The sequence below is a fragment of the Gadus morhua genome, chromosome 10 (genome assembly GCF_902167405.1).
Source record: "Gadus morhua chromosome 10, gadMor3.0, whole genome shotgun sequence".
Lineage (NCBI taxonomy): Eukaryota > Metazoa > Chordata > Actinopteri > Gadiformes > Gadidae > Gadus > Gadus morhua.
Genome location: NC_044057.1, coordinates 25,944,646 through 25,957,551, shown reverse-complemented (window position 1 = coordinate 25,957,551; position 12,906 = coordinate 25,944,646). Strand labels below are relative to the sequence as shown.

Sequence of the window (12,906 nt, the reverse complement as noted above, 5' to 3'; positions counted from 1 at the left end):
GCTTCTCGCCCGTGTATCACACAGTTGAGAAGAACTTCCCCTTCAATGCAAAACCTCAGCTCGCCGGAGAACACCGAACCACACTACAACATTTGGCGTCTATACTTCCGCGCGCTAACGGCAGCCTGCGCCGCCGCCGCGGCGGCTAACAAGCTAGGTGCACAGATGTGGGAGCGATGCGCAGTGCAGCTAATGCTCCGCCGTCAAATCCTGCCGCGGACAGCTGCCTAGATAGAAGGCCCGTCCCAAATATTAACACCAGATGTGCTTCACGTTGATGCGGCGGGACCACGGGATCCAAAGCCACAGAGCTGGCGTCCATTACCGATACGCCGACGCTAGCAGCCTTGTTGTGTGCGAGATGGGGATCTAGTGAGCCCATCTGTTTATTAAAAAGCTCCTTTCTATGATTTATTGGCATCCAGCCTTATCACATCCAACTCTGGTTCGAGGACCAGTTCTCATTTGTGAGACAAAACACAGCAGACACGGCAGCTGGTGTATGCTGATACGGTGGTTAAAGTGGTGGCAGGTTAGCAGGCAGAGGAAGAGTCTTGATCGTGTCAGTGTGCGTGTGTGTGTGTGTTTGTGTGTTTGTTTGTGCACACATGAATGCTAGTTGTTATGTGCCTAGGCCAAAAGTGCACACTTTGTCTGTTTATCTGTGTGTATATGTGCGTGTGTGCGTGTGTGTGCGTGCGTGTGTTGATGTTTGCGAGTGCGCACATGTGTGTGCGTGCATATGTGTGGCGTGTGTGTCTCTGTATCTGTTTGTGTGTGGCTAACTGTGTGTATACAAATGAATGCTTGAAGTTGGGTATGTGTGCCAACGGCGCACGCATCGCCTATTTATCCATGTACCTGTGTGTGTGTGTGTGTGTGTGTGTGTGTGTGTGTGTGTGTGTGTGTGTGTGTGTGTGTGTGTGTGTGTGTGTGTGTGTGTGTTGGTTATGAGCACCTGCACTCACCACTGGTTTCAAAGCGCCCCGCCCCGCCCAGTCGGCGAGCACGGAGGGTACACAGGGTTTGTTTGAGCGAGCGGCCCGGGGTGCTCAGATTAATAAATCCTGATGAAGTTCCACTCATATTCCTGGGTGCAACGTCCTCCTCTGCTGGCACTGGTCCTGATGTGTGCGTGTCCGTGCGTGTGCGCGCGCGTGTGTGTGTGTGTGTGTGTGTCTCGACTCGAGGCTGTGACTCATTCTCTTATCCAGTGTCAGATTAAGGCATGTCAATAAACAGACCTACTCAATCCATCTCAGAGTGAGTGCATCCGCTTCGGAGAGCCTCGCAGACTGTAATGAGCTGACGCAAATCTCTGCCCAACAAAAATGTCTGGAAAGACGCCTCGTCAGAGGGGGCGAGGTACAAAGAGACGCAGAGAGAGAGAGAGAGAGAGAGAGCGAGAGAGCGAGAGAACGAGAGCGCAAAAGTCTGGCTAAAGTCAATGTGACTGTTGCTGCTGACCAAAAATAAAAAAAAGGCCCACACAACAGATATATAATTTAGCTAAGAGTGAAGCCTAGACATAAGTAAAGAGGATAAGTGGGTCTGTTTCCCCGCAAAGGTTGATCGGTTCATTCTTTGTGGACCAACATAATAACCTGTGATGATGCATAGACACTTTATATACAGTACATATACTTACTGAGTCTCTCCATATGTTATAAAGGCCGGCCCCCAGGGAGAAGTTGCCTCAACTTGTTGCCCCGTCCCTCTCAAGAGGTTCCTCAGCTCCCTCCTCCTCCTCATGGCTGAAGGTCTGCCTCTAATGTCTGTTTATCACTGGCTGGTCCAGGAAGGGTTGGGCTCCCCCTAAATCCACCTGGATTACAGGCTACCTTCACCGCCAGACAGGGAGCCCTCTGGGCGTAGTTGGGTAACGCACCACCTACTTCTCTCTCATGTGGCGTCAGGCGGACATTAACAGATTTCGGGATTTCGGGGAGTGTGAAAACTTTTGGGCCTGACATCCAAATTAAGGGAACTCCCCCAGGACTCGCCTCAGGGGGAAGTTCCTGCTATCTGACTTTGATTACGTTCAACGGGCTTAAAGAAAAGTAAGCCGGAATCCTTCTCTTGGTATCCACGGCGATAACCAACTATTCCTCCTCCGCCCTCTCTCGTCCTGTCCCTCTTTTTAACGACGTAAAGCACCTGGAACTCCTAATCCTGCGGATCAGACTGTCGCGGGGGGGCGGCGGTCGGGGGGGGGGGGGGGGGGGGATCGGAGGAGAGCGATAACACAACTCTCCCAAAAAAAAAAGGTCTCCCGGGCGCCGACACGCCCAGGTAGAGCCCCAGACGCAGGTGTGTTGGGTGTAAGCCGAGACCCCCGCTCGGCCGCCACAGACCGAGGCGAACTCGCTGATGGACTGATAGCGCGCTGGCCCCCGGGACGGATAGAGTGTCCACCCCCCCCCCCCCCCGCCCTCGGATCTACATGAAACCGCCAAGGGCCGCACGGAGCCGGCCGTCGTCGGCGGGCGCCACTCCACTGCCCCCTTTGAGTGGCGCGGGGGTGGGGGGGGGGGGGGTGGAGAGAGAGCCAGAGTAGAACAAAGACCCCCCCCGCTGATAAGAAGGGAACAGAAGGCCGGGCTGAGGGGGCGGTGAGGCAAACGTCAGGCGACTGACTGCGCCGGAATGCAGACGTCTGCAAGGTGGGGGGGGGGGGGGGGACACGCGGGGGCTAGTATTTAAAATCTTTTCATCACTCTAAAAGCAAAGGCAGCTTTGACGTTGAGAAGCTCATGAATAATGAATGCGCTTGCTATTAATGTATGTATAATTAATCACAGCTCGATTGACGGCGTCCGCGTGGAGCCTGCGGGTCTGAGTGGCACGGTCACCGGTCATGGCTATTTCCTCCTTTTCCTAATAATAATAATCGTAATAATAATAGACGGCTGAATATATTATTGGATGCTTGTCTGTTGTCTGCGTCTGAGGGAGAGACGGATTGATTTTGAATCCAGAGCTACCCTTTCACGAGTTGCACACAGGATCGTTGATGAGTTTTTTAGAAGTATTTTTGTTGTCCTCACTTTACACAGGAAGTCCCACTCAACGTGTGGGATGCACTTCCAGGAAGTGGCATTGTGTTTTGACGCAAAATCTGAGACACACTCAGCAACAGTTACAATAGCACACACAAGTAGTTGGGTGAGACTTGACCTTGTAACGTTTCGTTCACCCTCCCAGCTGTTTAAATCCCAGCGCACCCACGGGCAACAAGTACAGAAATGTACAAAACGGACAGAGTGCACATTAAAAGGCTATGCCCACAGTCTGACTACCAAATCACTCACTCTCATAACGTGATTGATTCCTGAATGGCCGATTGGTTTTTGGGGTGGAGTGATGGCTGATGAAGTGAAATGATGCAGAGAAAGTGGCAGGTTATTCGTCACATCTGCAGGGCCCCTTTTGTTGCGATTGATTGTGTTTGATTTGAGGCTGCAGCAGCACAGCCAGTTGACATTAAATGGCCACAACTCTCTGTATTCACCACTGACCGACTCCCCCCATCCCGCCCAGCCCATCAGCCCCTAGAGCAGTCAGAAATAGAAAATGTAATCTCATCCTCCGCCGTGCTATTGCCTCGGGGCACTACTTCAACCTCTTTAGCGCTGATCCTCCCTAAGGGGAGGGGGGGGGGGGTTGTGTGATGATGGTGGGGGGGGTTGTGTGATGATGGTGGGGGGGGTTGTGTGATGATGGTGGTGGTGGGGTTGGGGGGGGGGTTGTGTGATGGTGGTGGTGGTGGAGGAGGGTGAGGTGGGTCTGGGGTCCCCCCCCCCCCCCCCCCTTTAAGAAGCAGCTGAATCTATAATCGGGCGTGCGGGAGAGAAAACCTTGTGAAGTTCTGTAATCATGGTAGAGCGCGGTGTAACATGGTGCGTCCACCTGGAGCAGCTGCAGCAGTAGTGGTAGTAGTGGTAGTAGTTAGTAGTAGTTAGTAGTGGTAGTGGTGGTAGTAGTAGTTGTAGTAGTAGTTGTAGTGGTAGTTGTAGTGGTAGTAGTGGTGGTAGTGGTGGTATTAGTTAGTAGTGGTAGTGTTGGTAGTAGTAGTGGTAGTAGTTAGTAGTGGTAGTAGTGGTAGTTGTAGTGGTAGTAGTGGTAGTAGTTATTAGTGGTAGTGTTGGTAGTAGTAGTGGTAGTAGTAGTAGTAGTGGTAGTAGTGGTAGTAGTTCGTAGTGGTAGTGTTGGTAGTAGTGGTAGTAGTTAGTAGTGGTAGTAGTGGTAGTAGTGGTGGTAGTAGTTAGTAGTAGTTGTAGTGGTAGTTTTAGTGGTAGTAGTGGTAGTAGTTAGTAGTGGTAGTGGTGGTAGTAGTTAGTAGTGGTAGTGTTGGTAGTAGTAGTGGTAGTAGTAGTTAGTAGTGGTAGTATTGGCCATAGGGGGCGAAGTCGCTGTGGAACACGGAGTCGCGGAGGGCTATGCGCGCTGAGATACATCTCCGGACCTGCCATGTGTGAAGCAGCACCTTACATGAAATGCATCAAATTAATCCATTCAGGAGGACTGGGAGGGAGTCGGTTCAGGCTATGGCGGAGGCGGCGGGCTGGGTCTTTGCCATGGTTGCCACACAGAGCTCGGCTGAGCTGCTTAGAGGTGCTGCAGGGTGAAAACCTGGGGACGACCGGGTGCCAGCACAGTAATGCAAATGTGGAGATAGTAGACGCAGGGCATGCTGGGAAAAATGTCTGTAAGAGTGTTTGCGAGGCGTAGGCTGAATGGTGGATTTTGACAGTTGAACTGTGAAGGAAATCTTGGCTCAACACGTACGTATGTGTGAAACTCAGTCTGGAATAGATGTACTTGACGGAAGGACAGACAGAAATACAAACACACGCACACACGCACACACACACGCACACGCACACGCACACACACACACACACACACACACACACACACACACACAATCGTCTTGTCTCTGACTTACTGCAGTAATGCAGCAGAAGGGATACATGCATCTGTAATTCTGCATGTGTTTGCTCTCTTTCTGATTATTTTTGTGTCAGAATACATCCTTTTTCCTGAGGATATCAAAAACAGGCTTATTATGTGTCACATTTCCTTCCCGGACCGGGGGAAGTCTAGGAGTGAGCTTGAAATTCAGTGCCAATCGAGACGGAAATTGAAACTGTCATCACAAACTCACAAACAAAATGGCAAACGACAGTATGAGCTGATACTGGAGTGTGTGGGTGTGTGTGTGTGTGTCTGTGCATAGAGGGAAACAACATTGCCCAGAGCAACGTGTATATCAAGTCCTTTAAAAGTCAGTGACTATAAAGATTTCCCGGCATACCAGATCAGATCTGAATCCATGGCTGTTTCCTATATTTTCCCTTCTTTCTTCTCTTTATTAGAACTCTAATCCAAGCATAGATGCAGTCTGCTAGCAAACTACGTTTATCAAAATGGCAGCCACGTCAATGCTATTTTTTCAAACTCAAAATGGCCACCTTAACTCATATTACATTGACCAGTGGTGGAACACATACATCAAACAGTGAGTCAAACCATTAAACCCTGAGTATCATCTTTATACTGCCTTTGAAATATCCCCCCCTCCACCCCAGGACGTATTGTTTTCAGTATAAAAACGCTTGTTTTATAGCAGTTATTTGATATACTGGAAATGTGCAACAGCAACAAAAAAAAAAAGTGATGCATATAAAAGGGAGGCCGTGCGTGACCTCATCTCTGCTCTCTTTCCCCCCTGTCTTTGTGCCATCTGTTGATCGTATCTGCTGCTTACTGGTGTGAGTGCTGTTGTCTACAGAGCTCCACCCTACCCACCTCCACCTCCACCCCACCCGCCCGCCCGCCCGCCCGCCCGCCACCAGTCCTGCTCCTCTCTGCAGTTGCCCCCCGTGGCCCACCACAATGAATACACTTGCATCCAGACTACGGAACCAATTGTCACGCTGGGACGAAGGCAAATCAAATCTCACGGTAGCAACTAGGCGAGGAGATTGCTTTTCCTTTCGGTGCCAAAGAGCCGAGCCAAGCCTCACCCCCCCCCCCCCCCCCCCCCCCTCAACCCCCCCACTCTGTCTCTCTTTTTTCATCCTCAAAACCCGGTTTATTGGATAGAAAGAGTCACAAGGGGGAAGGTGGGCCTGGGCTGTTGAGTGGTGGTGGCAGTGGTGGCCGGGGTGGTGGCGGCGGTGGTGAGGGGAGGAGGGGAGGGGCAAGTCCCTGGGGTCAAACCTCACCACCCCCCCCCCCCACACCCGTTTGCTGGTCTTGACACCAGCTATTAGTCAGCCGGTGGCACGAGAGACTCTCTCGCTGGGTCCTCGAGATGAAACGGAACAATAATTGTGGGATTGGAGTGGCTTTAGCTGCCAAACCGGCACCGTGCTCGGATCACAACAACACATTGTCCAATCTGATTAGGAAGCCATTTGTGGCATCCTCACCCTGATAGAGTGAACCCTCCTCCTCCTCTTCTGCACTGAAACTTGAACCCGGCGAGAGAAATATTGACATTTCTTGAATTTGGGTCCGGTCAGATACTTGGGCGGACGTTACGTTTCTGAACAGGAACCCAGGAATTTCTTTCCTTTTTTTTCCTTATCTTTTTTTAAATCGAGTCTCCTTCACAATAAGGAGCCCAGAGTGAGCAACTAATGCCGAGGGTGACTCCTCCGACGTATTCATCTGTATGTATATTCAATAGATTTAAAATGGAAATCGTAACTTTTTTATTCATTTAAAAAATTCTGGCGATTAGATGGCTTAGCCCCCAGGGAGCAGCTGCCACAGCCTATTAGAGCGTCATGTTAAAGCGCATGCTAATCGCAATTGACAACCTTGAACGCTTTGTATATGCTTAGTGCCTCCTTTGGTAGGCACCTGCAATGAATGTTTTAAGCACTGGCACTCTATTTAAAGCAGTGCTTCTCAACCTCCGGGCCGGGGACCAGTAACGGCTTTGGAACATTGGCCATTAAGCTAATATATGTAAATAATCGTTTTGCATATATATATAGGTATACTTATTTTTATGAACGTTATATGTATATGTCTGAATTATTCCACAGCCTATCAAAAGCCTGTTACTAGTGCATATTTGCTAAACGTGATGTACGTCCCAGCATTCAAATATGGTCATGACCTTATACGGATAGCTGATTAGAGAACATAATTAGCATTCCTCATTCACACAACTAAGATAACAACGACAGAGGAGCATACTTTGGTGCAGTTTGATAGGTTGGAGTAGTTAAAGTTAAACATTTCCCTCGCCGTGAACATATTTCCAATTTGCATAGCGGGCGACAGACGGTAACGAACAGGTTGAGGAGAGCTGACGTGAGGACCTTGGAGGACTGTTGCATTATGGAAAACACATCCCCGCTGAGAATCGGGGACATATTGTGTGTTCCTTTTGAGTCCACCTCGCCCCACTCTCCGTATGGCCGTCCATTCCCCTCACCTGCAGCCAGGCGGGGGGGGGGGGAGGGGGGGGGAGATGAGTTTGCTGTCTCCTTAATGGCGTTTATGCTCTTGTTGTTCCCGCTATGCATGTTCATTAGCCGCCCCCTCGATGCACAGCGAGACATAGAGGAGGCTGAATAATGGATTATCTCTGATCACTGGGCCACAAAGTAGAGCACAGGTACAACGCCGCACCATTACGGTGGCTCCCTCACATCTGGCCCTACGTTTTAGTGTCAACCAACGAGGCCGTTGTCTTTACGGCGATTACCTCCATCATTAATTAAGGGGCAATTATTATGAATTACTTAACGGATGGAGTCTTAGCCTTAATGTTACCGTGTGCATGTCACCTCACAGAAAGCTGCCAATTATATTGATAAAGATATTGTCGAGCAGCACAGGAGTCGTGGAGGAAGGGTGGTGCCTCGGTGTAAACACTGGTGTAAATATAAGTTGTCGGCTCCCGCTGACAACTTGTCGTCACGATCATCACAAGGTGAAGATCAGTTAGGTGAGGACAACGAAAAAGGAAACTGGTATGAATCCATCCAGACTGCGCGACCGTCTTTAATACCTCTCTATGAAATGCCTCCGCTCCTGATGAGGACGTTGTTATTGTGAGCCCCGGCGAACACAATCAGGGAATCAAAGAGCCGAGGCGACTGACTGCCTCATTCTCCTCGCGGTGACTCAAGGCATTCATCCGGGCCGAGTTGACGTGACTTTGTTGCGAGACGTCGTCCGGTAATTACCCCCCTTCTCCGCGGACTGGTTTTCGGTGCTATTATTATTATTGCTATGGAGGAGATGAGCAGCACATTGTGCGGTGGCAGGGCGGCGTAAAATGGCTGCCACCGACGTTTGTGTACATGTTCCTTTTGAAGCTGTCACAGAAACAGTACGGGGTCGCCGCTCGGAGCGTCCACGCAGACACGGCGGCGGCGCGTCTGGTCCGTCTCAAAACCCCGCGTGAGGTCCTATAAAAGCGCTCCCGCCGACAGGTCAGGGGGAGCTGTGTGGCAAACGCATTAGCTGGTTGTGATTTGTCTGCGTGGGATTTGATGCTGTTGTTGTTGTTCTGGGGGAGATTGGAGGCAGACTCTCCACTGTCACTGCTCCGGGAGCGCCCAGGCGTGAAATCCAGCCTGACGTTTACATACAGGCCCTATACAATGATAGGAATTGAAAGGCTCTAACCCCTGTGGCATGTGGATTCCGGTTTTTTTTTTCTCCCTACGTTGTTCTTTCTCTTTATACGAACGGTGTGCGGTTGTCGTCTTGCCCCCATAGGGGCCGTTGACCCACTTGTGTCTGAGAGGACTGTGTGGAATACAGTCTCTAGCTCAACGTAACGCTCCGACGGCAGCACTCTGCCGACTCCATTAACCTTTGTTATCACAGGGACGTACTTCGCCCTTTTTTCATGTATTCAATGCTGAAGACTCTCCTCGGAGGTCTGGCGGCCGGCCTTCAGTTTTAATCTGGACCCTGTATCTGCTGCGGGGAGAGGAGAGAGAGAGAGGGAGAGAGGGAGAGAGGGAGAGAGGGAGAGGGAGAGAGAGAGAGAGAGAGAGACAGAACTGCTTTTTCTCTTCTTCCTTTTCTTTTTTATTGCTTCCGACAACAGCTGCATCTTATAAAGTTTTGTTGAAAGGGTTGTAACCTTACTTTAGCATGACTGTGAATGTCCTTTAGGAGCACTTGTCTCTTCTCTTATCCCGTGTGAGTGGATGCTTTGCAGACACTCCTCTGCTCTGTGGACGTTGACAGCGTGCATTTCCATCTGCCGGGAACTCTCCAGCCTATACCATGTTAATGTGGGCTCAATAAATGTTAAGAAATGTGATGAAGATGGGGAAAAATAGAAGTTAAATGCCGAGCGTCTTTGAACTGTGTTCTCTAATGTGGGTCAGAGATCCATCGTATGCATATTTTTGAAAGGCTTTTCATCTGCAATTGCAAAGTAACCATTCCCCGGGTACTCTCTTAATTTCCGCTACTTGCAGATTTGCTCACTTATATTTATATATTTAAACACGGGGAAGTGAGTTTCTGTATGAAGAAATACATGCCAAAAAGGGGATGTCTGACTTTTCTTCTTCTTCTGTGTGTGTGTGTGTGTGTGTGTGTGTGTGTGTGTGTGTGTGTGTGTGTGTGTGTGTGTGTGTGTGTGTGTGTGTGTGTGTGTGTGTGTGTGTGTGTGTCTGTGTGTGTGTGTGTGTGTGTGTGTGTGTGCGTTTGTGTGTGTGAGGCATTTGGTCTCGATAACGTTTCAAATACCGAGGGCATGACCGCCAGAGGAGGAGGTGGGAGGAGAGGAGATAGGAGGAGGAGAGGAGAGGATAGCTAAGGGGAGGAGAGAATACAAAAGACGAAGAGAGAGGGAAAGGAGATCAGAGGGGAGGGGAGTGAAACAGAGTAAAGGGAGAACGGCACACAGCAGAGGAGAGGGAGAGAGGAGAGGAAAGGAGAGGAGGAGGGGAAAGGATGAGAGGCTCCTACTCCTGTCCGTGCTCCCCTGCCACCATCCTTGTGTTTTTGTGTGCGTCTCTTAGAAAGACAAGGCGGCTCAGCGCGGCCTTTGGTGTCAAATAACATTTCTATTGACTGCCAATTACTTGGGACATTATTTTGGTGCCTTCCATAATTAAAAGTCCCTCTCTCTGTTGTCCCACCCTATCCCCCACCTCCCTCCCCCACCCCCTTCTTGCGTCCCTCTTGTTTCTCTTACAGACGGAGAACTACTCCATTGACTCCAGTTACGTGAATAGCAGAGCCCACCTCATTAAAAGGTATGTCTTAAGTCATGCTTCAGGTGTGTCTGTTTTTAGCACGTCCCCCACTGCTTTGTTCTGTGTTGTTGTTCTCCAATTACCGCGCCGCTACTCACGCTTTGCCGTCGGATGGTGGCTTGGATGTTTATACTTGTGTATATCACATTTTAGCATTTAGTGTCGCAGGATCTATTCAGGAACAAATCCTATTACTTGAAATGAAATAACAGGAGCAGCCATGATATTAAATGACACAAAACAGGGACTTGAAACGCTTAAAATAGAACTACTTACTTATATATCAACGTATTTATAGCATCTTCTGATCTCGTACTACACCATGTTAATGCAATATAAATATGTCATGGATGTCACACAGCAGATCACCGTATAGATTTATGTTCGGGGCATATAGAAGGCGTTTTTTCCACAGTGACTTACAACGTCTCAAACACAAACTCACACAGCGACGGCAGAGTCAGCCACGCACGTCGTCAGCCAGCTCGTAAGGAGCAGCTAGGGTGAGGTGCCTTGCCCAGGGACACCTCGACGACAGCTAGGTAGAGCCGGGTATCAAACTAGCAACCTCCCGGTTACAACTCAACCCGCCGTACCTACTCAGCAACTGCCGAATTTATGTGAAGTAGCACTGAGTGGAACCTATTTGTTATTTTCTTTTCCTCCACCTGCTGCAGGAAATGCGATCTGGCTGGGGGATTGATAGGGTGGGGGGGGATGGGGGGGGGGATGGGGGGGGGTCAGGCCGACGGGTTCCCAGGGACCCTCCGGGGTCATACAATAGTGTCCTTCAGCTCCGTCAGGTCTCCTTACCAGGGCGCCCGGCTGCGCTGCTATAACTCTCCCCCCCCCAACCCCCCCCCCCCCCGTCGCCTGCAGCTATCGGGCATTCCAGGGGGCTCCATTGTGTGAGCCCACCCTGGCCTTTGGAAAACCCATTATAGCAATTTCCTCCTGCTCCCCCCCCCCCCCCCCCCCCCCTCCAAAGAAAGATTCCCTGTTAATGTAAACACAGAGCATCACGGTGTGGCCGGCTGGCCTTCCGCCGCCCGGCACAAAGACCGCCCTTTCAGGAGGCCCAGGAGGTGTGCTCTCTCACCGCTGCAATTACAGCGATAGCATCTGAGAGGACCGCTCCTCTCCTCTCCTCTGCCCTCTGCAGGGAGAAGGGTCCGTTTGAGATTGGGGAGGGGGTCTACAGCGGGGGAGTGGGCTGTGCTGTTATTAATTGCAACCCCCCCCTCTTTGGTAAATATGTTAAGTAGTAAGTGCAAACATATTCCGGCATAACCTTAGTCGTCCTGTTTTACTCCGAGAATGCAGAGCGCCTTATCTTGCCTTCTGCATCTCCTATCCTCCTTTCCTCGTGTCCTGCCCTGGCCCAGGTGCCTTCCTGCTCACAGCAACATGTGCACCCCCCCCCCCCACACACACACACACACACACACACACACACACACACACACACACACACACACACACACACACACACACACACACACACACACACACACACACACCACACTCTTCTTATTAGCGTTGTTCCAGTGGGTTGGAAATCAAACAAGGATAAATCAAGCTGTGGTTGTGCAGCTGTTTACTGTGCCCCCACACTTTAGACACAAACACACACACAGACAAACACATATACATCCACCCATGCACACACACACACACACACACACACACACACACACACACACACACACAAACACACACACACACACACACAAAAACACAGGCTAGCGCACTCCCCTATACACACCAGCCCATTTATTGACTGTGAGCGTCAAACAAGACAGATGCACAGTTTGTAGGCTCCCAGTATTCCCTCCCATCCATCTTATTTCCACCGACTCCCTGATACTGCAGCATGGGTCTGATGTTAGCCGCTTGTTCGTCGACAGCTCACCGAGCCAACGTCCCCCCCCCACCCCCACACACTCTCTCTGTCATGGCCCACGGAGCAATGCTAAGTTGAATAAGTAAATAAATTAATAAATGAATGCACACCGAACTTAATTGGACAAAGGCCCTGGAGAGCTTCAGCGAGCACGCCGCCTCGCTTCGGGAACACGAAGTCCGCTCCTCTGCCAGGTCACAGGGTCACAAGGTCACCGCACCACGGGTCCTTCTACCCAGAACTCGTTTAGAGAAACGCTCCTGAAATGAGTTTGCGGCCGATTCATCGGTAACAGTGGAAAGGCTTCGCTCAAAGGAACAACAAAAAAGGCTGAAGTACACAGGAAGGACGAGTCGGGAGAAGGAGAGAAAGGGGAGGCTAGGGGGATGAAGGGTGAGCTCCTCAGACCAAGATGTGGTCCTCAGACCCCAACACGGGAACACAAAAACACTAGTCGGGCTGTTGCCAGACCAAGTTCAATCGTAGTTTGCTCGTTGGTCTGGGGAGGCTGCTGTCATTTTCTTCAGCACAAGAGCCGTTCCCTGTCGTCATTGTGTTAACCATGCAACAGCGCGCCAGGGGGAAAAGCCAGCTTGGTGATTGGCTCCCGCAAAAAACGTATCGGAAGCAGAAAGAAGCTCCTCCCCAGACCCTGCTGCAGGGCGGATTCAAATCGCCGGCGGAATGGGCGGGGCTACCCAGTCTACAAAAACACGGGAACGAAACCGAAAACAGAAGGGAGAATCCCTT

The 12,906-nt window shown here is 50.6% G+C and overlaps 1 protein-coding gene across 9 annotated transcripts in view; it reads left to right on the top strand.

Moving 5' to 3' along the window:
• The window catches only part of pcdh19 (protocadherin 19), a 65,890-nt gene that overhangs the window by 26,415 nt on the left and 26,569 nt on the right, over window positions 1-12,906 (top strand). For 8 of the 9 annotated variants that reach the window (XM_030367789.1, XM_030367788.1, XM_030367785.1 and 5 more), the window contains exon 3: window positions 10,195-10,253. The exons of the other annotated variant lie outside the window; for it this stretch is intronic. In XM_030367789.1, the coding sequence (XP_030223649.1) occupies window positions 10,195-10,253 (59 nt within the window). The remainder of the gene's footprint in view (window positions 1-10,194; window positions 10,254-12,906) is intronic. 9 annotated transcript variants of the gene reach the window in all.